At 42.0% G+C, this 26,885-nt stretch overlaps 2 protein-coding genes and 1 long non-coding RNA gene across 4 annotated transcripts in view; 2 read left to right on the top strand and 1 right to left on the bottom strand.

The window, feature by feature from the left end:
• Positions 1-1,429: 1,429 nt before the first annotated feature.
• Positions 1,430-15,887, top strand: xylt2 (xylosyltransferase II). The gene is made up of 11 exons (XM_028043041.1): positions 1,430-1,561; positions 5,966-6,482; positions 7,184-7,359; positions 9,128-9,330; positions 10,112-10,192; positions 10,269-10,485; positions 11,282-11,458; positions 11,620-11,876; positions 11,954-12,149; positions 12,262-12,595; positions 13,506-15,887. Exons 1-11 carry the CDS (start codon positions 1,430-1,432, stop codon positions 13,826-13,828), a joined length of 2,613 nt encoding a protein of 870 aa, XP_027898842.1. The 3' UTR covers positions 13,829-15,887.
• Positions 15,412-22,065, bottom strand: LOC114160447 (uncharacterized). The gene is made up of 3 exons (XR_003598762.1): positions 21,572-22,065; positions 19,959-20,324; positions 15,412-18,730 (listed from the first exon to the last, which is right to left on the bottom strand). It is a non-coding gene; the product is annotated as an uncharacterized LOC114160447 (long non-coding RNA).
• Positions 22,066-24,401: 2,336 nt separating this feature from the next.
• The window catches only part of LOC114160446 (ras-related protein Rab-37-like), a 21,539-nt gene continuing 19,055 nt past the window's right edge, over positions 24,402-26,885 (top strand). Inside the window, exon 1 of one of the 2 annotated variants that reach the window (XM_028043044.1) lies at positions 24,402-25,331. In XM_028043044.1, the coding sequence (XP_027898845.1) occupies positions 25,221-25,331 (111 nt within the window). In that variant the 5' untranslated portion in view covers positions 24,402-25,220. The remainder of the gene's footprint in view (positions 25,332-26,885) is intronic. The other variant, XM_028043043.1, reaches the window with a different exon arrangement.

Below are 26,885 nucleotides of genomic sequence, written 5' to 3'. Positions count from 1 at the left end.
ACAAAGAACAAAAAAAATGTAGCATTGGTATTCATGAGTGGATTTCTATATAATCGGACAACTTGTATTATATATTTAAAAAACGTGAATTAAGGAAAGATTTTATATTGTGGCAAACCTTTGCAGAGCCAGTGAATATGAGATCTAGCCTCCCATAAAGGAAAGGCAATAATTACATATTTGTCATGAAATCCATTAACTGTGGATTTGATCTGCTGACAGATCAACAAATTAAAGGTTATGGAAGAAGTGGTGTGTGTTTACATTCTACTGAATAGATATCACTAATTATTTAGTATGTGCAGTGCCTTGAAAAAATTGCTTACCTTGACTTTGAATCACACTACTTAATAAAATAATTATAATGATTTTGAACTAGCAGGTAAAATACACTGTTTTCAAAGTTGCTACAGGAAAAAAAACTGTAGGACTAAAATATTGTAAGTACCTTTTACACTGACACCCAAAAATAAAATCCAGAACAAACAATAGTCATCAGGTATGACTTTATTTGTAAAAGATCCACAGCTTTGTCTAATCTGTTGATAGGACAATTTTATAAGCACTGCTTTAAAAGGTGTTGGCCCTTTACAAATGTCTTCCTTTTTGTTGCAGTTGTTTCAGATCATCAAGTTTTATTTTAAAAATGAATTAAAAATTAATGCGTTGCACTTCTGGCTTCAGCCCGATTGAGGTAGGACCTGAAGGGGTCTATGGATGTTGCATAAGGGGTCTGCAACATGCAGTTCCAGAGCCTCAAGTACCTCTTTGGTTCTGTGTCTCATTTAATAATTTAAACAATAAAACATTTCCCTCATTTTTTACTTTCTACTTTTGTTTTGTGAACAGATTATAAAAAAAGAAACGCTGGCTCATCCCTTATAAGTTTGGTCCCCTGAACACCGGCTGTATGTTTTCAAGTGAAATTGTAAAAATGAATATCTAGATAATAATATTTAACTTGAAATACTTTTGTTGTAATAAAACTTTAACTATAACAAGTTAAAAACGTGATTACAAACAATTGATTGCCAGGAACAGATGTACAGTGCCATTGTGTCTTAAATTTATTTGTCCAACTTTTTTTAATCGCCCCACTTGTCTCCCTCCAAGTTTCATTTAAAAGTTGGCAACTCTACTTATCTGTATATTTTTGGAGAAAGACTGAGAGAACATGCTGTATAGTTTAAGTTTAGACAGGAGGAAAGCAGTCCCCTAAGAGGTACACAGAAACATAACCAAACCCAATCCAGTTATTTAATATCAATGCAGCTCTGAGAGTGAAGAATCCTTTGAGAAGCAGAAGAGCCGATTCTTGCTCGTGAGCCGAGCCAAATCAGTCGAATCCCTAAAACGAACCGGAAATCTCACCCTGAGCACAGAGCGACCCCGCGTGGACGCTCTGCTCAGAACGTGCGGTGCTGGGAAAATGGTGGCCAGCGTGCGAGTCCAAAAGCTGCTTCGACGGTATAAACTAGTGATTTCCGCTGCTTTGATGATCCTCCTGGTCCAGGGACTTGTGGTTTGGAGTCTTAGGAGCTTGGAAGAAGGCCCACCAGAGGTGAGAAACAGTCCCGCTGACTATTTTACAGACACGGCTCAGATTTTGTTTGGATTAGCCGTTGGCGTTTAGCTCATCGCACTGTGAGTTATTATACTGTAACGGTAGCTTATGTTAGCTCTCAGTAGAAACATGTTACTATTGCTGGATCAGCCTTGCCTCTGTTGTCATTTATCACAAACGCTCAAGAGAAATAGGAGAGAGCAGAGTGCTCTTCTTGTTTTAACTGCACATTTTTGGTTCTCACTGTGGAAAGCTGAATGAAAACGAAGTTGTTTCAGAAGCAACAGTGGGCTGTGTGCTGCTTGTTGTCATGCTGTTTCATCCGGCTCTTTCAAGTAGAGAAAATGGGAAGCAAAGACAGGAAACAGAAAAAAACATCTAATAGGGAAGTCGGTTATTAAGTAATTGAGTTAGTCTGCGTAAGTCTGAGTACTCAATTAAGACCCTTCATAGGAAGCAAACTATCAGTCTGAGGCTCTGTTTATGGCCAGAGTTCATGTCCAGGCAGGGAAAACATGGAATATTGATTACAGTATTTTACAGGTTTGAAAAATTCTGGAAAAAGAAACACCTAAAATCGAAACACAATTTTAAATCCACACTCTATTCCCTGACAATTTGTCTAAATTTAATTGAGTTTGAAGATGCTTGAATTTCATTCTGGAATTAATAAATGTTATATTAGTCAAGGTTGTTCAAAGAGTTCTTGTAGATGCTGGTGACTTTGGGCTGGAAGTATGTCCTGTAGCAATCTGTGTTACACAGGCTCTGATGAAACTTCTGACTGAAGACACACGGTTATTGTTGTAACTTTTTTCTTTTTTAAATATAAACTTGTTCTTGGCACCATCATCTCCTAGTTCTCCACAGTGGTACCCAGAACAGAACCAGCCTTTCTTTATCAGGTTGTTTAGAGTTTGGTTCTGATGCCGTTACCCCAACAGATGATTGCACTGTCAGCAAAAGACTTATAGAAGATCTGCAGCACACCTTGAAGGATCTTAGCTTCCTCAAGAATCAAAGTCTGCTCTATCCTTTCTTATAGACGACTTCACTGTTGCGTCTCCAGTCCAGTCTGTTGTCCAGATGAACACTGATGTGTCTGTATTCCTCATCCACCTCCACCTCTTCCCTCATAATGGAAATAGAGCTTGTTTTAACCCAGTTTCTCATAAAATCTACAATCACCTCCTTTGTTTTGTTTACATTTGAGATGAGATGATTGTTTTCACACCACAAGGTGATCCACCAGCTCTCTCAACTCAGCTTCTGGACCATCAATGATACACCCCAGTCTCATCTGAGTATTTCTGTAGATGACAGAAGTCTGACTTGTGCTGGCAGTCTGAAGTGTACAGAGTGAAAAGTAATGGTGAGAGTACAGCACCCTGTGGTGCTCCTGCGCTGCTGACCACCTGGTTAGACACAGTCCTTCAGTCTCAAGCTATAAATTCACCTTTCTACATATCATTTTAAAGTGGTCTGAAAATGAATTAATAACCCTGGAGCTGTGAGCCTGGAAGTTCATATAACTCCTAGAATACCCAGAGTGCTTTGTAGTTTAGTTTTTACATCCCTTTTCATCAGAATCTGCTGCTTTATTTGTTTATAAAGAACATGACCTGAATACGAGCTGAAGTTGAAAAGTGGCTCAAGTCTGCTCAGGTTGTGCTTGTCCAACCCCCCCCCCAAAAAAAGACCAAAACCTGGAGTGGCTTCACCACGTTGAAACCTGAGGATGTGATGGCCTGAAAAGTGTGGAAGGTGCATTATTTCCCCCCAGTGTGGAGGGTAGATTTGTGGGCGGAGCTTTGAGGGTTTGCAGGGTTGCGTGACCTTTGCCTCAGATAAAGGTAGACAACCGACTTCCCAGGTCTTCAGAGGAGATTAGTGCTGCAGATCATTTCTGTTTAAACCCCTAAGCTCATCAGAGAGCTCAAGGCTCAATTGGCCGTAGCCTTGGCTCCTCTCCATTTAGTCAGGATAAAATCTAGCATCTTAAACAATGAAACGCCTCCATTTGAATGTCAAACGACTCGTCGTTTGTTTTATTGACTAAAAGGAAGGGTAAATCAGTTTTCCATAACCCCCTGTAAGCCCTAGCTGGAGGCAGAGAGCGCTCTCCTTAGTGCGGAGGTCAGCCGTATATTCCACTGTGTTGGCAGACAGCTATGCAGATGTCAGCACCAAGTCTGTGTGCGCCGAACGCTGAAAGACCATCAGCCCTGAGCGAACACACTCAGTCACATGCATTTCATTAAACCCCTTTGTTGCTCGAGAGAGAAGGGACAGACGAAAACCACAGAGTCTTCCTCCTCCTCCTCCTCATCTTCATCCCCCCCTCCTCCGTTGTCGAGTCCCGCTCCAGCAGATGGTGACACTGATTCGTTCTCGCTCCACTTTTAATTGGGAAATAAAGTCTCTGCCTCGCCTGCTTCTCCTTCCATGTGTTTTTTTTGTTTTTTTTCCCGAAACAATGACTTTTTTTTCTTTTAAAAAAAAATTAAAAGCCATGAAAGCCAGTTGATAAGAATAATTGAAACTTCAGCCAGTGGGTCATGCGTGCTGTATGTACGAGATTTTCTCTCGTGGCTGAAAAAATAAAAGAAGAAACTTTTGCAAAAATGAAATCCAGACAAGGGTCATTATGAGCTGCTTCTAAAAGCAGAAATCATGGTTGTAGCAAATTGTCAACGTTTTGCTGCAATTTGCACTTGGAAATGAATCATAATTAAATTTTTGCTGTAAATGAAGAATGCTGAATATGCTAAGCCACCATTCTAAGCAATAATTTTCCCAGATTTTGTCACGTTGAAACTGCAAATTTCTATTTATTTTATTGACATTGAAGAAAAACGGCTGTACCTCCACCCCTTTACTCGGTTATCTGTCTAAAGTTACCTAATTAGTGAACAGAATCCACCTGTGTCTAATCACTGATATATTATTCGCTGATATATTGGTTTATTGGTTGAAATTAAATCAGGCAAGCCATACTTTTCTGATTTTTCTTGACAGAAAATGGAAGCGATGTATCATTTTCGCTTCTCTGTCACATAAAATCCCAATAGAAGTATTGAAGTTTGTTGCAGTAATGTGACGAAATGTTGAAAAGTTCAGAATGTATGAATAAAACCTGTTGCAAAAAGTCAATTAATACCATGATAAATTAAGACGACTAAAACTGACTATTTTATTTGTTGGTTTGGTTATATATTTTGAATATTTAATTAAAAAAGTCCAGTGTTAAACACTTGATCTTTGAGAGGGCGTATTTGCATTATATTGGTTGGAAATAGTCTCGCAAAACAACACTATTACCATTTACTACAGTAACTTCTGAAAATGTATCATAACGGTACGATGAATAAAACTTTCAAACTGAGTGTTTCACATCATTCCTGAGAGAAACTGCACAAACTCGTCTTTATATAAAACAGTTGAGGTATGTTCTGAATGTTTGGATCCGTCCTGCAACACCTCACTGATGATCCAGTGGCCGCTGTCGGCCGGCACCAGCTGACCGTCCTGCATTGGCTGGCAGCTACTTTCCTGTTGGCCGGGGATCATCTGGCCCCCGATCCGACCACAGAGCCGCCGGCCTGCCTCCGTTTCCCAGCATCCCCCCTGCAGTCTGCATGCCAGCGGTGGGAGGCGAGCGATCCTTCGTTCTGCCATATTGGTTTGAAGCGTCTGAAAGCTTTCTGCCTACTCACTACTTTTTTTTTTTTTTTTTCATGTGCATATTTTTAAAAAGCCGCTGCAGTGTGCCAACACTGTGACGCTGAGTTCTTCTTTCTTGTCCTTTCAAAGGATTTTGTTAAAGTGTACGCTTTGTGCTCCTGATTCGTTTTATTTCTACTTTAAGTCTTGCACAGTAGAGTGGAAAATTAACCTCAGTCCAAGTCCTAATTGGTTCCCCTCATTGGTTCCAACATGCAGCAACTCTCATTATGGCGCATTAGCAGTTTATGTCTGAGTAAAACACACAGCTCCTTCGTTCCAGTCACTGCAGTACCAAAATAATCCACACACAAACACACACACCCCATCTGTTTGGATTTTAATGTTGCACACACCTGACCCAAATTTCACAAGTGTGGAATTTGCCTGCCAAAAAGAGGCAAGTGGGTTTTGTTGGTTTGCGTGGTGAATCACTGGATTGTTTGTGACTCTCCACAAAAACACGGAGGCGCTGCTAAAAATAACTCAGATGAGAGAACTGGGAAGAAAGCCCCCCCAAAAAATAAGAACCAAGTAAACACATCGTCGCCTCTAGGGCTTTTTGCTGATGCCTCAGTGGCCATCTTTGTTTACCTTATGTCAGAGTATGAATCAGCATCTGTAACAGGATTACAAATGTCTTTTCTTTTTTTTTTCTTTTCTGGTCTCATTTTTCAGGGAAAAACAAGACGGTCCAAGCTGCCCGACCCCAACAGCCAGGACTCCAAGAGAGACAAAGCAAATTCTTTGTCTGGGCAGAACAGGGGCAGATGGAGCACCAGGTTTGAGAGGCAGAGGGGAACGGCAACCCTCCCGCAGAGGAAAGGCGGCAACCGGCGAGCCGCGAAGCCCGGCGTCAGACAGAAGACCCCCCAGGAGAGGGGGATGGCGGCGGCCGGGCTGGACGGCGCAGTCTCTCATGATCTGTCAAGCAGCCGCCGCAACTTCAGCCTGGACGGAGCGGCAAAGATGCAAGCCACTGGGATCCCCGGGGAGCCCGGGAGCGTGGACGGCGCGCACCAGGCACCCAACGGTGACTTCATGCCGAAATGTGACATCGTGGGCAAGGACGCACTGTCGGCTCTGCACCGCGCCAGGTCACAGCAGTGCCGGCAGGAGATCGCCAACATTGTGTGCCAACATCAGGCGGGGCAGCTCATGCCGGAAGCGCTGCCCCAGTTCTGCCCTCAACTCGGTGAGCTCCAAGCTGCGCTCACAGGACTTTACTTTATGGCTGCAACTATCGAGTATTTTAGTTATCAGTGAATTGATCGATTAATCGAAACTGACACAATGTGCAGATTTTTCATTGTAAACAATTCCCTTACTTTTTAGGTTTGCATTCTTTGACCGTAAGCTTGATCTTTTGTAGTAAAGGATTCATGTGGAGCTAAAAAATACTTTGAACATCAACATGTAAAGAGATCAGGCATTTCGGCTGGACCAGGCATCAATATAGCGTAAGGCTGATCTGTTGACAATTTTTTGGACCAACTGATTAATAATTGAATAGCAAAAACTGCTTAAAAGGAGATTTTTTTTTTTTTTTACAGAATTTGAACAAGGTGAAGCTGAAACTGTCACTTTATGTGTTTTAGGTTGAACATATTTACCGACAAAGTTTTTTGTTTTTCCTTAAATGCAAAATGTATTTCTGTTTTGTTCAATTTTGATCTGATTACAGTTCTGAGGGTTTTGTTCTTTCAGCCATTGTCGTCTTTTTTGAGTCTGCATACTTCAATTTACGATTAATCGATTACTGAATTAGTTGACAGGTATGTCAATAATCAATTCACCATGATTAATCTGATGAATCATTTCAGTCCTACTTTACTTTTAGATTGTTTACAGTGTATGATCATCATTTTCTAACCTGCATCTGGATTCTGTGGCCAGGTGTGTCTCAGCCGGTCGAGGCTGCAGGCGACGTGGAGCTCAGCTTGTCCAAGGTGGAGAACCCGGTCAGGGTGGCGTTCGTGCTGATGGTCCACGGCCGATCCGTACGGCAGCTCAGGCGTCTCATCAAGGCCATATACCACAGAGATCATTACTACTACATCCATGTAGACAAGGTACAGCCAGTAGATGAACCACCACACTGTTCTATGTAGGTCAGGGGTGTATAAAGTGCGGCCCGGGGGCCGTTTGTGGCCCTCTGAAGGATTTTGTGCAACCTGTTGCGGCCCAAGGCCTTTTCTCTGGGTCTCGCTAACATCTTTGTTTCAGAGCTCCTAATTAGTGCTGATTGGAAATGGAGGCAGCTGGCCAGTGTCTCCAGAACAAATTGAGATCCAGCTTGAGATCCACCACCGTCTCTCACTCACCTTGCCCGTTCTCTCTCTCTTCTCCCTCTCCTTGCCCCCTTTTCTCCAGCCATTCATGATTTTTGTTAGATCTAATCTTAAGTTATCCCTTGTGTTGCTTCCCTTTATTTGTTATGGTTCTAGAGCCAGACCATAACAAATTGGGGGCTTGTCTGGGATTTGAACCCGGGACCTCCTGACCACAAAGCTGGTGTGAAACCAATCTGGCCTGTTAGAACAGCAAAAATAATTACAAATTTATTAACCAGACTTCTGCGTTAATCTTAACCCAGAAAATCAAGAAACAGTGTGTCGGTTTATTATTAACAGTTAAAAACTTTCAGATTGCAATGATTAACAGATCCTTCTTGTACAAAAGTATGTTTTGTTTGATTAAACGTAGTCTTGCATATTTAGTTTATTATTGAGCAGATACAATAAAAAAGTCTCAAGAAATGTATTTGTAGACTTCAAAAGAGAAAAAAAAAGATTTTTTTTGTTCATATTAACAATTTTGTCCCTCAAGGCAACAAGTTTGCACGCACCTGAATTAGGTCCTACTTCCTGGTTACATTAACACCGTTAGGATTGTTTTTCTTACTGTGAGCTTAAAATGACCAGCTCTCCCTCTGTCCCAGAGATTGCCTTTACCCTGCTCTCCTCTCGCTGCAGTAAAACAGGGATGTCACGGTTATTCTTCAGGAATCTGTCTTCTGCTAGCAAACTTGCTGTTGTGTAAGAAAGGAAAGCAGATGGCGAATCTGTTGAGCAGAGAGCAGGTTAGGTTCCTGAAAGCAGGACTCCTGTTGTAGCCAGACACCTGGTCACTTCCTCTGTTCTGCTGCCAACAGACGGCGGCCGGTTTTCACAGAGAGAGACCGTTTGTCTCTGTGAAAACTCCTGCTTGAGCTGAACAGTTGGGGTTATATGTGAGTCTCCAGCTCTGTGCTTCATCACCCAGCCTCTAACTCTACAGCTGAAGGCTGAGTTTAGGCTGTTCCTTTTGCCTTTTTCTTTCATTTGACCTTATTTCTAAACACCAGGCGGGAAGCTGCTTAATCTTGTCAAATCCCGTTAAAGTTCTTGCCCACTTCTGCTGACCTCGATCGGTTTCTCAGAGCAGATTCATTACACACCATTTGTTCTTCTCTTAACAAAATTGGACTTTATGTCCCTGGACAATCTATTTTAAGGCGTCTGTTTCCCTTGAACTGCCCATTTATCGCTCCACATTCTTGAGTAACCTTTTTTAAACAAGCTGTTTATAACAAATCTAATTGATCTCCAAGGAATAAATAAGAGCTTTTATTTCCTCCTATTTGGAGTCCACAATTTTAGCTTGTCAAAGCACGCTCTCTCATAAGTTCAACATTTCCTTTTAGATGATAAACAACCGTTTTCGTTTCCTTTTTGTCATTATTTTGATGAGTCACAGTAGAAACCAGCATTCAGCGTTTGGGTTTTTATTTTTTTATTTTGTGTGATGAAACGCTTTGAAGCTGAGCCAGCGTTTTCGGATCTGCTCCGTTTCCTGCAGCGGTCCGGCTACATGCATCGGGAGGTGCTGCAGATAGCCGAGCAGTACCCCAACGTGCGCGCCACTCCCTGGCGGATGGTCACCATCTGGGGAGGGGCCAGTCTCCTGAAAGCCTACCTGCGAAGCATGCAGGACCTGCTCGCCATGCAGGAGTGGAAATGGGACTATTTCATCAACCTCAGCGCCACAGACTTCCCGACCAGGTTAGCTACATGAGCAGAAACGGAGCAAAATAATGTTGAATAAAGTGATGGATGTTTGTAGAAAGAGGCTGTATTGAAAGGTTGAAAATGGTGTCTCTCATAGTATTGTAGTTTTCAAAACACAAATAATATGGCCAAACTGCTTTTATTTAAAACTGAAAAGTAGCAATAATTTTTCCAAACATAATATGTTGTTTATTACAATTATGATGCTTTTTAGTACACTGTTTCCTTCCACTAAACTTTCTATGAATATACTTGGATAAATCTGTGAGTAGCCAACTTCTATAGCACTGACCTTTTGTAGCATGCCTAATTGTAGATAGGTCTGGCACAAAAACAAACTTTTATTTTAGCAATTTTTAAAAACACCTGTATCTATAAATAGCTAATGCCCAGTTCTGCAGTAATTACTTCATTTTAAGGGTTTCTTCCTGTTTTGGTCTCTAACTGACCCCGGCAGCTTTAGAAAGTGGCAGCCGTAGCATTTCTCCTGATGGAAACATTAATCTGTTTTGCAACGTTGTGGTTAATAAACCGTTCTGGTCACTTAGTCACAGAGCCGATGGTAAACGGTCTCCAGCTGGGTTTTTGGGGGCAGCCAACTGAGTCCCAATCAAAGTAGTTGATTGTCCACCTGGATTGTCCCCAGAGAGGTTCACTTCCTGGTCCTAAATCTTTTCTAAAGTAGTTTATTACTCAAGCTCCTTTATATTCAACAAAATCTCCTATCTGCTGTTTTTTTTCTGTCTTTTCCTCTCGCCATATCGAATTCATGTAGGACCAACGATGAACTGGTGATGTTTCTGTCGATGCACCGAGACAAGAACTTCCTCAAGTCGCATGGGAGAGAGAATGCAAGGTGAGCGCGCTCATCTTAAAGGTAGACCCCTTACCAGAACTCCCAACAATGCTTTGGTATGCGCTCTTTCTTCCAGGTTCATCAAGAAGCAGGGCCTCGACCGGCTTTTCCACGAGTGCGACAACCACATGTGGCGTCTCGGTGAGCGCAGCATCCCAGAAGGCCTGGAGGTCTCCGGCGGCTCCGACTGGTTCGCTCTGACCCGCCGCTTCGTGGACTACGTGGTCGGCTCCCGCGACCAGCTGGTGTTGGGCCTGAAGCAGTTCTACACCTACGCTCTGCTGCCCGCCGAGGTAAGAGAGCCGTCTGCAGTGTTTGTGTCTGCCCTGGCCGAGGCTCAGAGTGAGGAAAGAGCCCGTCTCAGGCTCCACATCCCTGCCAAGTCAGAGCAGCCTAGCGGCAGAGATAATGGAGGACTGTAAGCTGCGCAGCACAGCGTGCAGCAGCGGCGCCGCATGAGAGGAACTACTGTACAGCTGTGACCTTCTGTAATCCAGACCTCGTGTTTGGAGCCAGTTCATCCAGCCTTTCTGTTTGACTCATATTTATCTCTCCGTCCCTCTCTTTTTTATTTCTTCTATAGTTTGTTGATCTTTCTGTGTCTTTTTTCTTAATTTTTTCTTTGTCATTTTCTTTTTGTCTCTTTCTTTCTGTCTCTCTTTTTCTGTTTTTTGTCTTTCTCTTCTCTTCCTTGTTTTCTCTTTTTTCTGTGTTTCTGTCTCTTTTCCTTTGTCTTTTTTCTTTCTGTCTGGTCTTCCTTTCTTTCTCTCTTTCACTCAAGGAGAAAAAAATGGTTGTTGAATTTTTCTTTGGAATTTAATTGAGCAGAAAATATAAGATTAACAATGAACAAAATTCTGAATGTGTAAAGCTTTTCCAGGGTATAATTAAAAGCAAGAGTGATGTTAGAAAAAAAAAAATTTAAATGAATGAACTGGATGTTTTTCAAAATCTCTGTGATTATAAAGGTATTCTGAACTTTCCTTTATGAATGTGTTGATTTGAGTTGACTGTTTATATGGATCACTAATGTTGAATAAATGAGTTTTTAAAAGTCTGTCTCCCTCTCTTTCTCTCTCTCTCTCTCAGTCGTTTTTCCACACAGTGCTTGGTAACAGTCACATGTGTGACACCCTGGTGGACAACAACCTGCGTGTCACCAACTGGAACCGTAAGCTGGGCTGTAAATGCCAGTACAAGCACATCGTGGACTGGTGCGGCTGCTCCCCCAACGACTTCAAACCACAAGACCTCATTCGGATTCAGGTCAGGTCACCACAAGAGGGCAGTGTCTCATTCTTCTGAGATTACACTGCCTTGCAAAAGTATTCATACTCCCTCAAAATAAAATCCTGACTGGTGTTTTATCTATTAGATTTATTACATGTGGAAAACTATTTTATTATTATTTTTTCTTTAATCTACAGCAATTGACTCGTCCGACGTTTTTCGCCCGAAAGTTTGAGTCGACGGTGAACCAGGAGGCCATAGACATCCTGGACACCCACCTGTACGGCCAGTACGCCCCGGGAACTGTCGCCATCAAGGCGTACTGGGAGAGCGTTTTCGAGCAGCTGGAGGGCGTCGGCTCCCTCAGTGACGTGGCGCTCACAGCTTACACCTCTTTCTTTCGCCTGACCCTGAAGGGCCTGATGACCTCTCAGAGCCAGACAGAAGCCTGCAGGTTCATTTTCTGTTTCCTCTTTGAATATTATCTGACTGGTAACAGAATGTTGTTACAAGGAACTTCTTCTTCTGAAGGTTTGAACCAGTAGGTGACCCTCTCTCCGTCCATTTGTACTTCTACGATGACCGTTTCCAAGGCTACCTGGTTCGCCAGGATGTGCGCGGCGTGGAGTCGAAGCGCAGGGAGACGCTGGAGCTGTGGGCCATGCCTCAAGCGACGCTCGTCTTCGAGACGAACCTCAAAGAGTTCGAGAGGCTCAAGAATCTGGAGGTTTTCATGGCAACATTTTAAACATCGACGACCCCTAAACCAAAATGTTTTCTAAAAAAAACCCAGATTCCAGAAAATGCTAATTTAACTGACGTGTTTTTCTCGGGAACAGATCGGGACAGACTGGGATCCCAAAGAAAGGATCTTCCGTAACTTCGGCGGCGTCATCGGCCCGATAGACGAGCCGCTGGCGGTCCAGAAGTGGGCCCGCGGGCCCAACCTCACGGCCACCATCGTCTGGATCGACCCGGCGCAGGTGGTGGCAGCGTCCTATGACATCACAGTAGAGATGGACGCAGAGTACACGCAGTACAAACCGCCTCTACAGCACCCCCTACGGCCCGGCGCCTGGACCGTGCGGGTGTTGAAACAGTGGAAGCGTGTAGCGGAGGTTCGATTCCTCGTGATGCCGCTGACTTTTAATAATAAAGAGCCACTGCGCAGAGGTACGTTTACTCTGTTATAATAACTCTAACAAAACTCAATGAAGTGTTGAGAAAAAGTTGAAGGGCTATGAATTATTTTCTAAAACATGTTATATTCCAGATTCGTATGCTTGCTTGAAATCCTTCAATCAGGTGTTTTCAAGGTTTGGAAAGTAATTGATTTCTGTATAAAGTCCTTGAAAGTGCTTGTTATTCAAACTGAGCAGTTTTGTAATAGAGTGCAATCTTGATTAAAAGCCAAAATTTGGAAAATTTTATTCACAGTTGAAACCAGATCTTTTCATACAGCTAATAAAAAGACTTTCATTGTCTGAATGTTTAATCAGACCAAGCATTTATTGTTTTAGGTTTGCTAGAACTGCCAAATTTATTTCTTTGATAAAAGGAAAGAAATGTTTGTTTTTTTATTGGGTTTTTTTGTATAAAATGTTTTAAATTTGAGTAGGAAGGTCATTTACTTGCAATGAATATTTACTATTTCTAATGACTCAATGACTTATTATTTGTCTTCTGTTTTGTATGTTCAAAATGATCAAAACTGTGGTGTCTTTTTTTCTTTTCTTTTTTTTAATGAATGTTTTGTGCTCAAGCTAAGGTATGCAGGAGACATTTCAAAACATAAAATGTTGCTACATTTTAGATTACCTTTTCTGTGCTGCAGAATGTAGAAAACAAGATTAACAGCACTAATAAATGACATCTTACAATAGTAAATTAAAACCATTTCTTTCAGTTGATTTGTATTGTGTTTGTCTGCAAAGTGCGGTGCTGGAGAAATTTGAAAAGTGCTTGAATTTTACTGGGGGAAAGTGTATGATCCCTCTATGTGTAATCCATAAATATTCTGAGAAAATGGTGATTTTTACAGACTAATTCTTGTTTTTTATATATTTACTTTTTTCTGTTCCAGAGGAGGACAGCTGGCTGCATTCGGGCCCTCCTGGTAACCTGTATCTGGACCAGAGCTTCCAGCAGCTGAACTCCGTGCTGAAGCTGCCTCCTCAGGAGCCCGCCATGCAGGCGGCCCGGCGAGCCGCTCAGCTGGTGGGCCGGCCCCTGGACGCCTGGGTGGACAGCCTGGTGGGGGCGTTCTGGGTGATAGGTGACCTCTGTTCCACCAAGACCTCCTCCTGCCCGGCCGTGGGGCTGTGCACCAAGACTACCTGGAGCTCCCTCTCCCCTGATCCAAAGTCCGAACTGGGCCCAGTCAAAAGCGACGGGCGGATCAGGTAGCGCGAGTAGAAACACTGAACACACAAAACACTGCTGGAAAGCCTGAATGAACCCGATATCTGCACACACACTCCGAGGAGCTGCTGCTGCCACAGGCAGAAACGACGGGAGGACTGCAGAAAATTTGCACATTGCCTGCAAAAAAAAAGACAAACATATCATGTTTTGCTGAACGGGTACATGAAACCCCACATGTTTCGGTATGATTTTAGCTGCCGCACACATTTCCAGCCACACAACTGTCTCAGTGGAAATGCAAGGGTCCTCGTTCGGTTGTCCCCTTCAAGCAGCTGTTTCCCTTCATTTCAAAGGAGAGTAGAACCTCTGGATCTTAATAATGTGCTTATTTTGAAGCATAGGAGAGATGCATGAAGTGCACTTTACTGCAGGATATTGTCGTTGGTTACGGCGGGAGGGGTCGAGGGCGGGACGTTTTAATACGTCTGTGCAGGGTCACATATTTTTTTGCAACAACTCATCACTAAATACAAGGACATGTTGGAGAAAATAGCTGTAATGTTTCCTTTCAAAAGTATCTACACCCCTTATATTTATCTTTTACATTTTGTCAGGTTGCAAACACAAACTTTTTATAGGAAACTAACATGAAATAGTTTACAGTTGTGTTGCGTGCAGCCTCTTTAACTTTGGTACCCCTATATAAAATGCATTAATTGCTTTTGATTTTGTTTGGTGGCATCAGATTGATACAAGAAAACTTTCCTTCAACTTGATGCTTATCTAATGATTTAAACTAAAAGGCTGTAATGCAACAAAACGTGAAAAACGTTGAAGTGTGTCAATACTTTTGTGAGGCACTTTTGTTAAAAATATATATTTGTAGTATTTTTTTTTTTTTTATCTTAGTTGGTGTGTTAGTTTTAAATAGTTTTTATGTTGCAAAATTCCTCTGAGGGTTTTTGTTTGTTTTTCTTTTGGGTTTTTTTGCATTCAAATCAATCTGAAAATCTTAACCCAATCACCTGAGGTGAAAGATCAACATGAGCTGGAGTCATTTTAAGTATCAAAGATGAAACTTTATACTGAGATTTATAGCATTACTCTAAAAACTATAATGAAAATAGTTTTAAAAACCACATTTGTTATTAAGTTTTGTTATGCTGTGAGGAAGAAACAAAATGTCGTGCTACATTGTCTGCAAAATCAACGTCTCTGCATCCATCAGGGAACTTTAAAGCTCGTTTTTTCCGTTAGTTTTGAACACACTGACCTCAGTGTTAAATGTTCAGATTTTGTCTTTTTAAAGCAATCGGGCCTAAAGTTACATATTTCCACTAAAAGTGTCATTCTTTTACATTGCATGGTAGGCATTGAAACAACAGATCGTTATACCTCCTGTTTGCCTGTGCAGATGCTGTACTGTCATGCCTGTTATTTCTTACATATCTGTTTTATTTTAGTATTTTTACTCCTTAAATTTTAAACAGTCCACTGTATTTTTTTTATTATGTTTTTATTTTATTTTTTTTAACGCTAATTGTTTTCGTTTGATCAGGAAGAATCTAAGCTGCCTTTATGTGGAAAAAGGTTGACGTTTGCAGAATAGTTTGCAGAAACGAGTGTTTTTACTTTAGTTTTTTTTTGTTTGTTTTTTTGTGTTCTGAAATAATGACCGTCCAACACGCACGTTGTTTTTAAGTGACCTTGTGTAGCTTGCACAGTACAGTCGCTTCAGTGAAGCCCCGGTTTTATTGAGAGAATAAGCAGATTAATGGATCTTTGTAAATGTTATTTTTCTATCCAGTTGGAGGGAAGCTGTATGCTGTCTGTTCGTCTCTTGGCTCCCTGAGCTGTTAAAACTGCTCTCTAATTGTGTTGCATTCGACAGTCCACCTGTTCGGTGTCGCATGACGCGGCTCCTCTGGGTTTTGGGAGGTTGAGATTTCTGTCCGTGCTGTTGTGATAGTCGGGAGCAGCCCGGACGGTGACTCATCCTCGGCTCCGTCGCTCCGATCTGTAGGGAACAGGAGCCTGTCGCTGCTGTGGAGAAGATCAGACAGTCTCACTGAAAACTCAATAAATAGATGACTATATTCCAGCTTTTGTTGTTATACTTGTTTGTACCTTGAAGCATGTCTGGATTTAATCTAGTGTTTATAAAACAGCTCACTTTGAACGGGAGTTGTCTTTGCTAGGAGCAGAGTTTTGCGCACATTAAGTCCTTCTGAATCCTCAATGAATTTAAAATTATAAAACGTGAGATGCAATGTATTTTTATTGGGATTTTATGCAACAGACAAAATGCTGCCATGATGTCGCACACCCTTAAAAGGTCTTAAATGTATACATCTAAAATTCAGGCCTTAAAATATCTTAAATTCATTAAAAAGATGTATTTATACTGGCCTAAAATGCGTTAATCACAAGTCTTAAATGTTGTTTCATGATTATTTAGTCGTTAGTCTTTTTTCTTATGGGACTTTTCTGTCGCTTGCAGATGCCTTCATTGCGTTCTGTGACTTCAAGCAGTTGATGCTACCGGTGACCAGATGCTAAAATACCGTTGCTAGCTTGATTCGTAAATTTCAAATGTTTTGTTTAACTAAAGAATCTGAAAAGTGTGGCGTGCATTTCAGTTCAGCTCCCTGAGAGCATACTTTGAAAATTAACTTGGTTCTACAATTACACTTAACAGCTTTGCACATATAGAGACTGTCATTTTTGCCCGTTCCTCTTCGCAGACTAGCCAAGTGATCAATCTAACACCTGAATATTTGACCTGAACTATTCTTTTATATCTCACCAGGTTGTGTGTGTGTAGAGTTGCTGTAGGTCCTGCATTCCCCTGCCTGTTGCTTCATCCACCATCTCTGCCCCTGCTGAGAGGAAAACGTCTCTTCAGCCTTTCATGGTGTGTTTGTGGTGATCTGCTCGCTGTCACCACAGGCGATCTATGAATGAATGATTTTCCTTCATCTTCACAGTTGTGCTCTAGCTATTTTTGATGCAATCCACAGACATCACAATTTAATGTGACAAAATATGATAAAAAGTCAAGAATGAATAGTTTTGGATTATATAAAGGATGTAAACGCCCTCCAGGGTGCTGAAGCTTCCTTCCTTCATAAATACTGTAAGCAACACTTCTGAGCTTCCCCGTATAAATATTTGAAGTGTTTTCCGGTTCAAGTGCAAAGTTCAAGGCAGTTTTCCCCTCTGTGCACCGGATGTGAACCACATGGAGAAAATGGAGACCTGCGGAGGAGGAGGGCCAGGTGTTGGGGACAGCGGGCTGTAAACTCGACTTAAAAGGAGTGAAGAGTGGAAGGTCTCTGGGTTGAGTTTGCCTGTTTCTGAGCAGAGATCTGATTTGTGTGAGACAGAGACACAGGAGACAATGGACAACCTGTCTGGATCATCTGTGATTGACATGGAGGACATGAAGACACCCTATAATGAAGAGCTAACACATAAGGTAAGCTAAGGATTTTATGCTAGTTTGCTTCTACTTATTAAATTATTGGTTTATTTATAGCTAAGAGCTAATAAACCAATAATAGTATTTTCAATTTCACCCAATAGCAGGTTAACTCTTAGCCAATCAGACGCTTCATGTTCACAGATGACAGAGCGTTGGTGTCGGCAAACCGCTCAACTTTTTCTCTGCTGAGTTTTTGTTGCTTTTGTCACAATAATACGTCCAGATTTTCAAGTGATTGGTCTGGCAGGTTAAAGCTCGCTTCTATCAAACAGATTGAGGCTTTCGCTGCGGCATGCAGCTAACGGGATTAGAGGATATCTGAGATTGTAATTACTGGATGTTGAAACAAGTATTACTTTGTGGCGAGCTGAGATGGAGCTCCTGCCTCTCCGCTGATGAAATTTCAGCTTGTATTTGTTGCTTTGCCCAGTCAAAAACAACAAAAGGCGCCATACTCGGATGGCTCCGGCTTTTTTTGTTTGTTTTATATTTACTTATTTTTATTTTGCTGGCAGCTGATCCAGTTGGATCTCAGGTGATTCAAATGAAGCTTTGGGTGCTTTCTAAAAATGCTGGGGAGAAATTAGCTTCTTGAGAGAAAGAAAAATATCAAATATACAAGCTGTGAATTTTACTGTGAATTTCAAGCAAATAAAAATAGGTAATTACACATTTGTGCATATATTTTTTCCTTCTGCAAAGATTTCAGTCAGGAGAAGATTACAAAAAAACATCCAAAGCATTTTATATTTGACAGGAGGCTGCAGGAAGATGTGATATTCAGTATTCCCCGTATGACGAGAATGAGAAGTTTGACATCTTCCTTCTCAAGAAAACATTTACAAAAACTTGACACGAAAAATAGCATCGCATTTAGTGAAGTGTGGTAGTCGCAGTATCATGGTGTGAGGTTTTGTGTCACACAAATCTGGCATTTTAAAGGGGATGTTCACTGAAACTTTAACTGTAACCTGTGTAATTAGGGGCTGGTTTATGAAAATATATCTAGTTATTTATATAGGCCGTATTTCAAGACAGAAGGTGAACTTAACATCTAATTCACCGCAGCATACTTTTTTTCACCATTAGTATACATCACCAAAAATGGAAAACTCACCCTGAGAGTTATTCTTATCCGAACTGTGAGGTTTTCACAAGCTCCACAAACCATCATCCATGGATATTTTTTGTTGCTTTGCTCCCATCATCAAAATGCTAGCATGTCTGAATCAGTCTTTAATGCGGGAGCGATGAAATGGTAATACTCTGATTTCACTCGGGCCTCTGAAACCCAGCACAGCACATCCCCCTCGCTCTGACTCATCAGCCTCTCCTCTGGTTTGCATCGTTTGCTCTCCAGGTACGGGTTCGGCCTGTTACCTCCTCCTGCTGTTCGCCGTCATCAGCTGCCTGCCTCTGCATCCACTTCTCTCAGAGCGAGCCATTCAGGAAGAGAAGTCCTGCGTTTCCAAGGAGTCCAAGGACACAGAGGGTTTAAAATACACAGGCTGTAGCAGATGTTTACATGCGTGGTTGCATCTCCAGACACAAGCATCCGATTGCTTACTGTTTAGTCCAGACGTAAAGACAACACAGAAAGTTTCCCCATGCAGAACAGGATGTGGGTGCTGCCGGCATCTTTATTGGCTCGCTGGACAGTTTCAGTCTCATCTATTCATCAAGTTTAGGAAAATTTGGAGTTTTAGTAATTATCAATGACAACATTCACTCTGAGCAATCTTCCTGACTTGCACGTGGATATTTTATCCACGGTTAGATCTAAACGGCGTCAGATAAACAAAAAATATCATAAGGCCCAGACAAAGTCCTGTAAATAACGCTGCACAGATTGCATCCTGACAACAAGGCTATTCCTCCATGTCGCTGTAGACAAAGGTACGTTTTTCATTTTTAGCAATGGCAGTAGTTCAGGATGAATCATAATTTCCTACTCTCATTCAGCGGCAGCTTCTCTGTGTTACTGAGCTGCTTGCAACACAAAGCGGCTGCAGCGGCACATGAAGAAGTGAGTTTAATTTGTATTCCTGAAAACAAACAAGAACAGTAATCAGTGTTCCTGGTGCACAAAGAATACTCCTACACGTTTCCTTTCTGCACCACGAAGCGGGCAGCCGTGTTGCTCGTCGAGTAGATATATTAAAAGTTGAAAGGTCTTGAGTTTTTTGTCTTTTCTCCCCACTGCCTTCTGCTCTGCTTTTCGAGCATGACTAAACGACGTCTATATGTAGACTGCAAATAAACATCTAAAAAAAGAATTAATTTAGACTTTGTAAAAGCGTTCACTTTCTGATTAAACATACACATTTTTGACATTGTTTACTTATTTTCAACTATAAAAACTAAATTCACTGGGTTCACTGTGCCATGCTGTATTTATATATCACGACGGATTTGTTTCTACCCTTCTCCTGACTGATAGCGTTGCAAAATGAGATACTCCTGAAACATTTTATCCACTCTGCAAACTTGGACGTTACAGCTGCTTCTTGCCAAACTATAGAAATTACGTATCAAAGTCTCCTGGCATTTTGAACAGGACTGTGCAGACATTTGAGAGGCAGTGAGTGCGCTTGTTGACATTTTGTGTCATCTTATGGTATTAATTATCCAGTTATCTGGTGTGTTTTTTTTTAATCTCCATAGTCACATTGTTATTTCTTCATTTACCTGAGTGCGGTCAGCTGCAGCTCTTTGTAGAGATGTTGTTGTCCACTTAGCAAAATTTTAGCTTCCACTGATAAATTCATCTTCCCGGCCTCTTTCTTCATTTGATGAATGGCCACTCGCTCTATGCTCAAGTGCAAGTGAAGAGGCGAGCAGAATGCGACTCCTATGGACCGAATAAATTTAGATCCGCTCCAACCTTCACCAACTTGTCCGTTTTAATGGAACATCAAAGCCGACGTGTCGTACATGCACGAGGATGATTAAAGCGAGCGTATTACCAGCAGTGGAGCCCGGCATGCTGTCACTCTCTGCTGTACATTTGCTCTTGTAGGCAGCAGATAAGAAGCAGGAGAAGACTCTGGCTTCCTGCATGTGGAGTGGAAAAGAGAGAGAGAGAGAGAGTACTGTGGCTGTAAGGTGATAAATTTCCACAATAAAAGTAAACATCTGCTGCCAAGTAGCTCTATTGGTGCTCCGGCTCTCGAGAGAGGCAATAACCAGAGATAAAAAGGTCAGCTGATGCCCACATCCGGAGCAACGCTTTCAGATCTGCAGACCGCTAAATGTGTTTGAGGCTGGCTTTCAGAGGAAGTGGTGGAGGAAGAGGAGAAGATTCATTGCTCAGAGTCTAATAAAAAATATGTTTTTCATTAGCCCCACATTTAATTAGCTGTAATATTGAACAAATTTTAAAGCTTTACGTGGTTCGTTAGCGGACAGACATTTTTACACAGAGCCTCGCAAAAGTATTCATCCCTGTAGTATTGGTAAATGGACTAAACCTTTATATGTTTTTAAGACTTTAAAACGTCATCTTCATCTTTCTGCAGCGCTGAGGAGGAGGAAACCTGGAATCAAACCTGCAACTTTCTTTAATTTTCAGACCTGAGTCTGAGCTGGAAGGAGATTAATATCAAAGGCCAACCCGATGAATGTCAAGCAGAATGTTTATATAAATAATTTGGTTCCAAATAGAAAAGTAAAATGTGTTATAAATTTATATTCAGTGGCCTGAATCTGTGCTCCTATAACCTCCGTTGCTTTAAATACAGCTGCATGTGGTTTTCAGCTGTTTGTCTAAGATTTTCACCACATCAGGCCCATTTGCAAAGTAGCTCAAGAGGCCTCAGAAGTCTTGTTACAGATGGGTAATCTGCACTTTGACTAGGCCATTCTATTTGTTCCTGTTTTAAACTAAACCATCCTATTGTAACTTTAGCAGTGTGAACTTCTAACTTTTATTTTGCTTAGTTTTCATAAGATTATTGAACAGTTTTTTTTTCTTGGACCTTGGTAGCTTTTCAACCATTTTCTGCTTAATTCTTGACCTAAATCAAAACAGCATGTTGTCATGTGTGCGTGTGTGTATGTTTGAAAATGATGGAACTGAACAAGTTGAGATCAAATAAATAAAATCTACCTGGAACAGTAACAAAAAAGAAATAAAACCAACACATATTCCCCTCTGTTCGGGAGCCTAATGAGTTATTTGGCTTTACAAATTGATAAAAAAAAAATATTCCTCTGAACATTGTTAGGAGCTGGAAGCCAAACAGAAAAGAAGCACTCTGAAACATCTTCAGAAAGTGTGAGGAATTATAGCTTAAACCCACTTCTATGACTTTCCCAGAAAGTCTGGAAGGAAATCATAGATCTGTGAAACTTTTGCACAGATCTGAACATGCACAGAGCAGAAGGATAACAGAGGAGAACTCCATGTTCCCCTCAGGGAGATTTTTTTCTTTCTGACCCTCCAGCTCATTGTGAAGCAGGTCCAGCCTTCGCGTCGACGCCGACCTTCCCTCCTGAAGACACCGAGCCAACCTCCAGCTGTCGCAAAGCATCAGACAGCGGCGCTGAGCAACACATGATGAACTCGTACAATAACCCGCTCCTCATGCCCACACAGCGCTGCGGCCTCGGGCGATTAAAACGGCGCGAGGCTGCAGAACATGACGTCTCCTGCATGCGCGTGTGTGTGTGTGTGTGTGTCTCAATCTGCAGACCATCCTGGTGGGAGACAACGGCGTGGGCAAGACCTCTCTGCTGGTTCAGTTTGACCAGGGCAAGTTCATCCCGGGGTCATTCACCTCCACTGTGGGCATTGGCTTCACAGTTAAGTCAACACACACACACAACCTCTCTCCACTCCCACTGTCTGTGTTTTTCCTCCTTCCTGTTATGTTGTTGACTTCATCCCAGTGAGAAGGACATGTCACTCTGCTGGGCTGTTTGTACTTAAGTCGTGACATAACAGCACGACTGAGCAGATCCTCTCTCTGAATCGCCCATGGATCAGTGGTGCTCTCCTGAGTGGGATGCCACTTCTTTTCTTTTTCTTTTTTCTCACTGCATTAATTACGATCCTTAACAGTTCGTTAGAGGAGAATTATTATGGTCAACAATCTCAGCGCTGCGATTAAATTACTGGCAAGAAAGCGCGTCTAATGAATGTCACTGAGCCCGAGCTGCGTGCTGCGGGAGCCGTGTAACAAAGCTGTGCCAGACGGGGCTGATTTTATGCTCTGTGACAAGTTTTTAGGTGGGAGCTGATGGGTGAGGGACACTGAGACGCGGTGAGACAGAGCGGCAGAGGTGTGGGGGGGTTTATTTAAGGAGCGATTAATCTGCTGTGACACTGAAAAATCTGTGACCGTCACAAATATAAGGCGAAAAGAATCAGCGAGGTTCTGTGAAATTGGTTTGCCATTTTATATTAGCATATGCTTATGCATATACAGTAAGAGCGTGCGTGATTCAAGGTTTGTGAGAAGAAAAAAAATGACTGGCAGAGAAAGAGAAAGATGGAGGGGGGGAGGAGGGGTGTTTGTGGGAATTAAGACACTTTGATGTGTTTAATCCAGTTGGATTTAGAGTCAGAACCTGGGAAGAAGAGTTTGATCACATTTATTGTGAAGCCATCAGGTGTCATTTTTGATACATAGCACAGTAAAAAAAAAAAAAAGAAAAACTCATCCATGGCTGATTCCTGCTTTTCTCTGCTTCAAAACATTTCTCATCTTTAACATTTCAGACCTTTTCAGCCTCCATGTTTGCTGGAACCAATTTGTCTTTACAGCAGTGGTTCTTGCATGAATAGCGCCTCCCCCACTTTGAGAAACCGCCCCGGGCAACTGCCTTTACAGACTACTGGGCTTAAAGTTGAAGACAACTTTTTTTATCTATCAAGTGTTTTGCTAGTATTTTTTTACAGGATGTTCAATGGAAGTGTATTAGTTGTAATGTCAAACTTGCATAACTCTCTTGACGTTTTAACTGTTTTTAAGACAGAAGCATCCAGTGTGTAGCCTGGGGGGAATTTGCAGGAAATTCTGAGGTTGTTGTTTTTTTTAGGTAAAAATAAACTTTTACATTTCAAAAGATTTCCATTTTTCAATAAAAAAAAAAATCTGTATACAGAATTATAATCACCATCGCAATATCAGGTGTTGAAATTACAAAGGAAGGACACAATATTTGAAAGGAAACAATATTTAAAGTGTCAGGAGATCAAGTTATTACCGATCATATTTCATTTTATTGCACCATAAATCTTCATATTTTAAAGATCTTGTCAACTCTCCTCAGGGCCTCTAATGACGTTTTCTTGTTCAGAAATTTAAATGCAGCCTTTGGTTATTCTGCACGTCTGATACAGCTCCCAATCCTTTTGTTTCTTATTTATCGTTTATGGAATGAAAATACTTTCAATAATCTTTGTTACTCTTAAGCCAGTAGTTCCCCAAGGTTGCGTTCTCAGACCTGTTTTAATTGTGCCTCATTTGCTTCCATTAAATGATAATTTCAGACAGTTTATGACCATCTCCTGCTACTGCTCTGATGGTAACATTAATGATTAGCTTTTTACAACTTGTAAATTTCAACACAACATTGTCTTATTGTTGCTGATTTATCTGCACTAGTTTTCAGCACAAAATTAACAAAAATTTAAATTTTTGAACAAGTTAAGTCTCCGTTTTTATAGAGTTTTTATACGTTTTTGAACTTCTGCAGCCATATACTACCACCAGGACTCTGAGGTCGACTGATCAGGGTTTGTACCTTAATCAAGCGCCAAGACTAAAATGAACAAAACCCCTATGCTCTTGAACACATCGCCCTTTCATCAATGGTCTGACTTCATCAGAAGAACAGGTTAACGTTTGGTTGTGTGGAGGCAGGAGAAGGAGCAGCGATTCCTGCGAGAGCGGCCTCCGGTTTCCTGACATGACTACGAAACTTTAGCTCTTATTTTGTAACGTTTACACCTTCAAGTGATTTCCACCCAAACCTCCCAAGCAGCCGCATACTCTGCTTATCCCTCAGGCCGGCTCAGATCACGCAGGGAGTCAGGAGCTCATGAACATGCCAGTTATGTAACTTTAATGATCTCTGCTCCTGTGTCATTGGCACAAAAGGAGAAAGGGACAGCTGGATGTCTGATTGCGCCCCTAGGGGGAGACAAACACTGCAAGAAAAAAAGATTCATTCACGGGCTTCTTTATGAGGAAATTGAGTCTGTGAGACCATTTCAGATATGTATGAAGTGAAGAGGTGGGGTAATCGGTCATTTGCCTGCTGTGACCCAAAAAAGGTAGAAGTCTAGATGAGAATCACTTGATGGCAGAATGAGATGTTCTAGTCCAGTCTGTGCATGCTCCGTGGGGTCAGATATGCGCTCTGAGGTGTTAAACTCTCACCTCCTCTTCCTGCCTCCCCTCTGGTGGGTGTGAGACCCTGTGACCTTTCCACCTGTAGCAGATCGGATGAATCTGACCCCTCTCTCATCCTCAACTCTGCGCCAACAATAACAAAAAGAGAGAGAGACGCGGTGCAAATAAGCGAACCTGTCGACGTCCTTCAGTGCATCTGTGGCCACAGCTCTAATTATCTGCCCACGCCAGGATGCGCCGCGCCGCTTCGCCAAAGCAGAGAAATGTTTCCGCCTGCTTGTCATTGCCGCTCTCTTGACTGCTGGATGCAGACGCGCCGCCGCCTCAGCCTCAGCTCGCCCGCCGCGCAAGTTTCTCCACCGTGCGCCTCCGTGTTTCTAAACACTGTTCAGGTGTGATCTTCCCCGCTTCTCCCATCTCGCCGCCCCTGCAGGAAGTGTCTGTACTGTACATTACTATGCGAGCAGAGGGGCTGGAGGTCGGCGCAGCCCGGGACTGATCGCTCTCTGACACCGCGCTCCTCTTCCTCTTCCTCGGACGCGTCTTGGAGGTACAAAAGCTGCTGCTCCGGATCGCCTTGGTTAGTGCCATGTCCACGCGAAAGACGTCGTTGACGGACAAGCAGGCTAAAAACGGCACGTCAAAATATGTGTTGGAGAGATGCGCCTCTATTAACGAGTACTATGATGTTGCCTTCAAGGTGCGTATTTCCGCTTTAAGTGGGTCGTTTTTCTGCATGTTTTTTTCTGGGTGTAGACGCCGTAATAAACAGGCATTAGGAGAATGTGCACTAGTCCTGGGGACCTTACAATACCAGCTGATTGGTTTCCCTTTTGTTATTATTGCCTTCGTTAACACCAAGTCAGCCAGCAGATGGTTGGGAAGTCTTACTGATTCAAATATTTACCAAGGGTGTACTTGTTGCTTCTCTCCTGAATATTTGCTTGGAGACTCGAGCAGACAAGTGGGTGATCTCTTTTTGCATCTCTCATCTGACGTGTAATATTTTTAATCAAATGTAACTGAAATGATTGCATAATTGCTCATCCTGCTGTTGCAATTATTGTTGATTAGTTGTTGGAGAGAGAGATAGAGATCCATGCTGTAAATGCAGAGTTGACAACGATAATTTTCTCTAATTATTTATTAGAAAGCTGACAGTTTGTGGGCATGGGTCGGTGTAAGATTCTCACTGCCCGGTGACACAAATATGAAAGTATATGTATTGAAAACAGTTAAAAAGCTTTATTCCTACTGCTGCTGAAATAACACAATATATTCATTGTAACATTTACATGTTGTTTTATTTTTATTTGAATTTTTACTCTCAGACAGAAGCAAAAATGGTCTAAAAAGTACTTATTTTGCTGTTAAGGCATAAACAAACTGAACAGCTGCCCTCCAAACCGACAGGGGGAGCCCAAGAGTACTAGAATTCTCAATCAAGTCAGGTTTACAAATGTATTTCTTAATTAGGTTAACACATGTATGGTGATTGCGCAAAACAACATTTGCGATACCTTAAATTTAAAATTTGACATGTAAATCAGCAAAGAGAGGCTTCCTTTGTAGCAGCTAGCTTGCTCCATGGGGTCTAACATGTTTGTTTGACCCAAGCAGATACCACTCAGGCTAACTGCATGGATTTCTGGTTTGGAAACTACTTTTGTTGAGCTAAAACCACCGACGTGTGCAAAACCAGGCAGGCACCATTAGACAGAATTAGCTGGGTTTCAAATTGGTATTAGGACATATATGGCTTTTTACCCAGAGATGTCCTGGTAACTTTGAGGAAGCTACAGAGATCCACAGCTAGTTGTGCACTTCACGGCTCGCCACAATGCAAAAGAGGCATAATCAAAGTAACTCTGGCTAGAAAGTCATAAGAATTCCCCTTTCAGATTGACACAACAAACATGTTAAAGGAGGTTGTCATTTTCTCCATCCAAAACGATGTGTGTGGTGGACGTCACCCTGAACACACCACCCATCTAGTGAAGCTCAGTGGTGGCAGCATCATCCTGTGGAAAGATTTTTCCTTAGCAGGGACAGGGAAGCCCATTCAATCAGAGCCAAAATTAAATTATTCAGATCAGACATATTTATGTCAATATGTCACCTGCACACAGGCAAATCTGTTGCCCAGTATTCAACCTATGTGGCTCAAATACGGAGATAAATTTCAGAAGTATTTGCTTCACCTTTTCATGTCCTGTAAACATTGATTGCTACATGACTGATATTACCTTGTAAT

This window comes from Xiphophorus couchianus, chromosome 16 (genome assembly GCF_001444195.1).
Source record: "Xiphophorus couchianus chromosome 16, X_couchianus-1.0, whole genome shotgun sequence".
In the NCBI taxonomy this organism is placed as follows: Eukaryota; Metazoa; Chordata; class Actinopteri; order Cyprinodontiformes; family Poeciliidae; genus Xiphophorus; species Xiphophorus couchianus.
The sequence above is the reverse complement of the archived record's forward strand: the minus strand, read 5'-3'. Positions and strand labels throughout refer to the sequence as shown.

What these genes read in the sequence shown, in the direction of transcription:
- xylt2 (XM_028043041.1), top strand. Translation starts at nt 1,430, where the DNA reads ATGGTGGCCAGCGTGCGAGTCCAAAAGCTGCTTCGACGGTATAAACTA. An exon ending in AGCCAGACAGAAGCCTGCAG is followed by an intron (nt 11,877 to 11,953) that starts GTTCATTTTCTG and finishes CTTCTTCTGAAG; the next exon opens with GTTTGAACCAGTAGGTGACC. An exon ending in AGAGGCTCAAGAATCTGGAG is followed by an intron (nt 12,150 to 12,261) that starts GTTTTCATGGCA and finishes TCTCGGGAACAG; the next exon opens with ATCGGGACAGACTGGGATCC.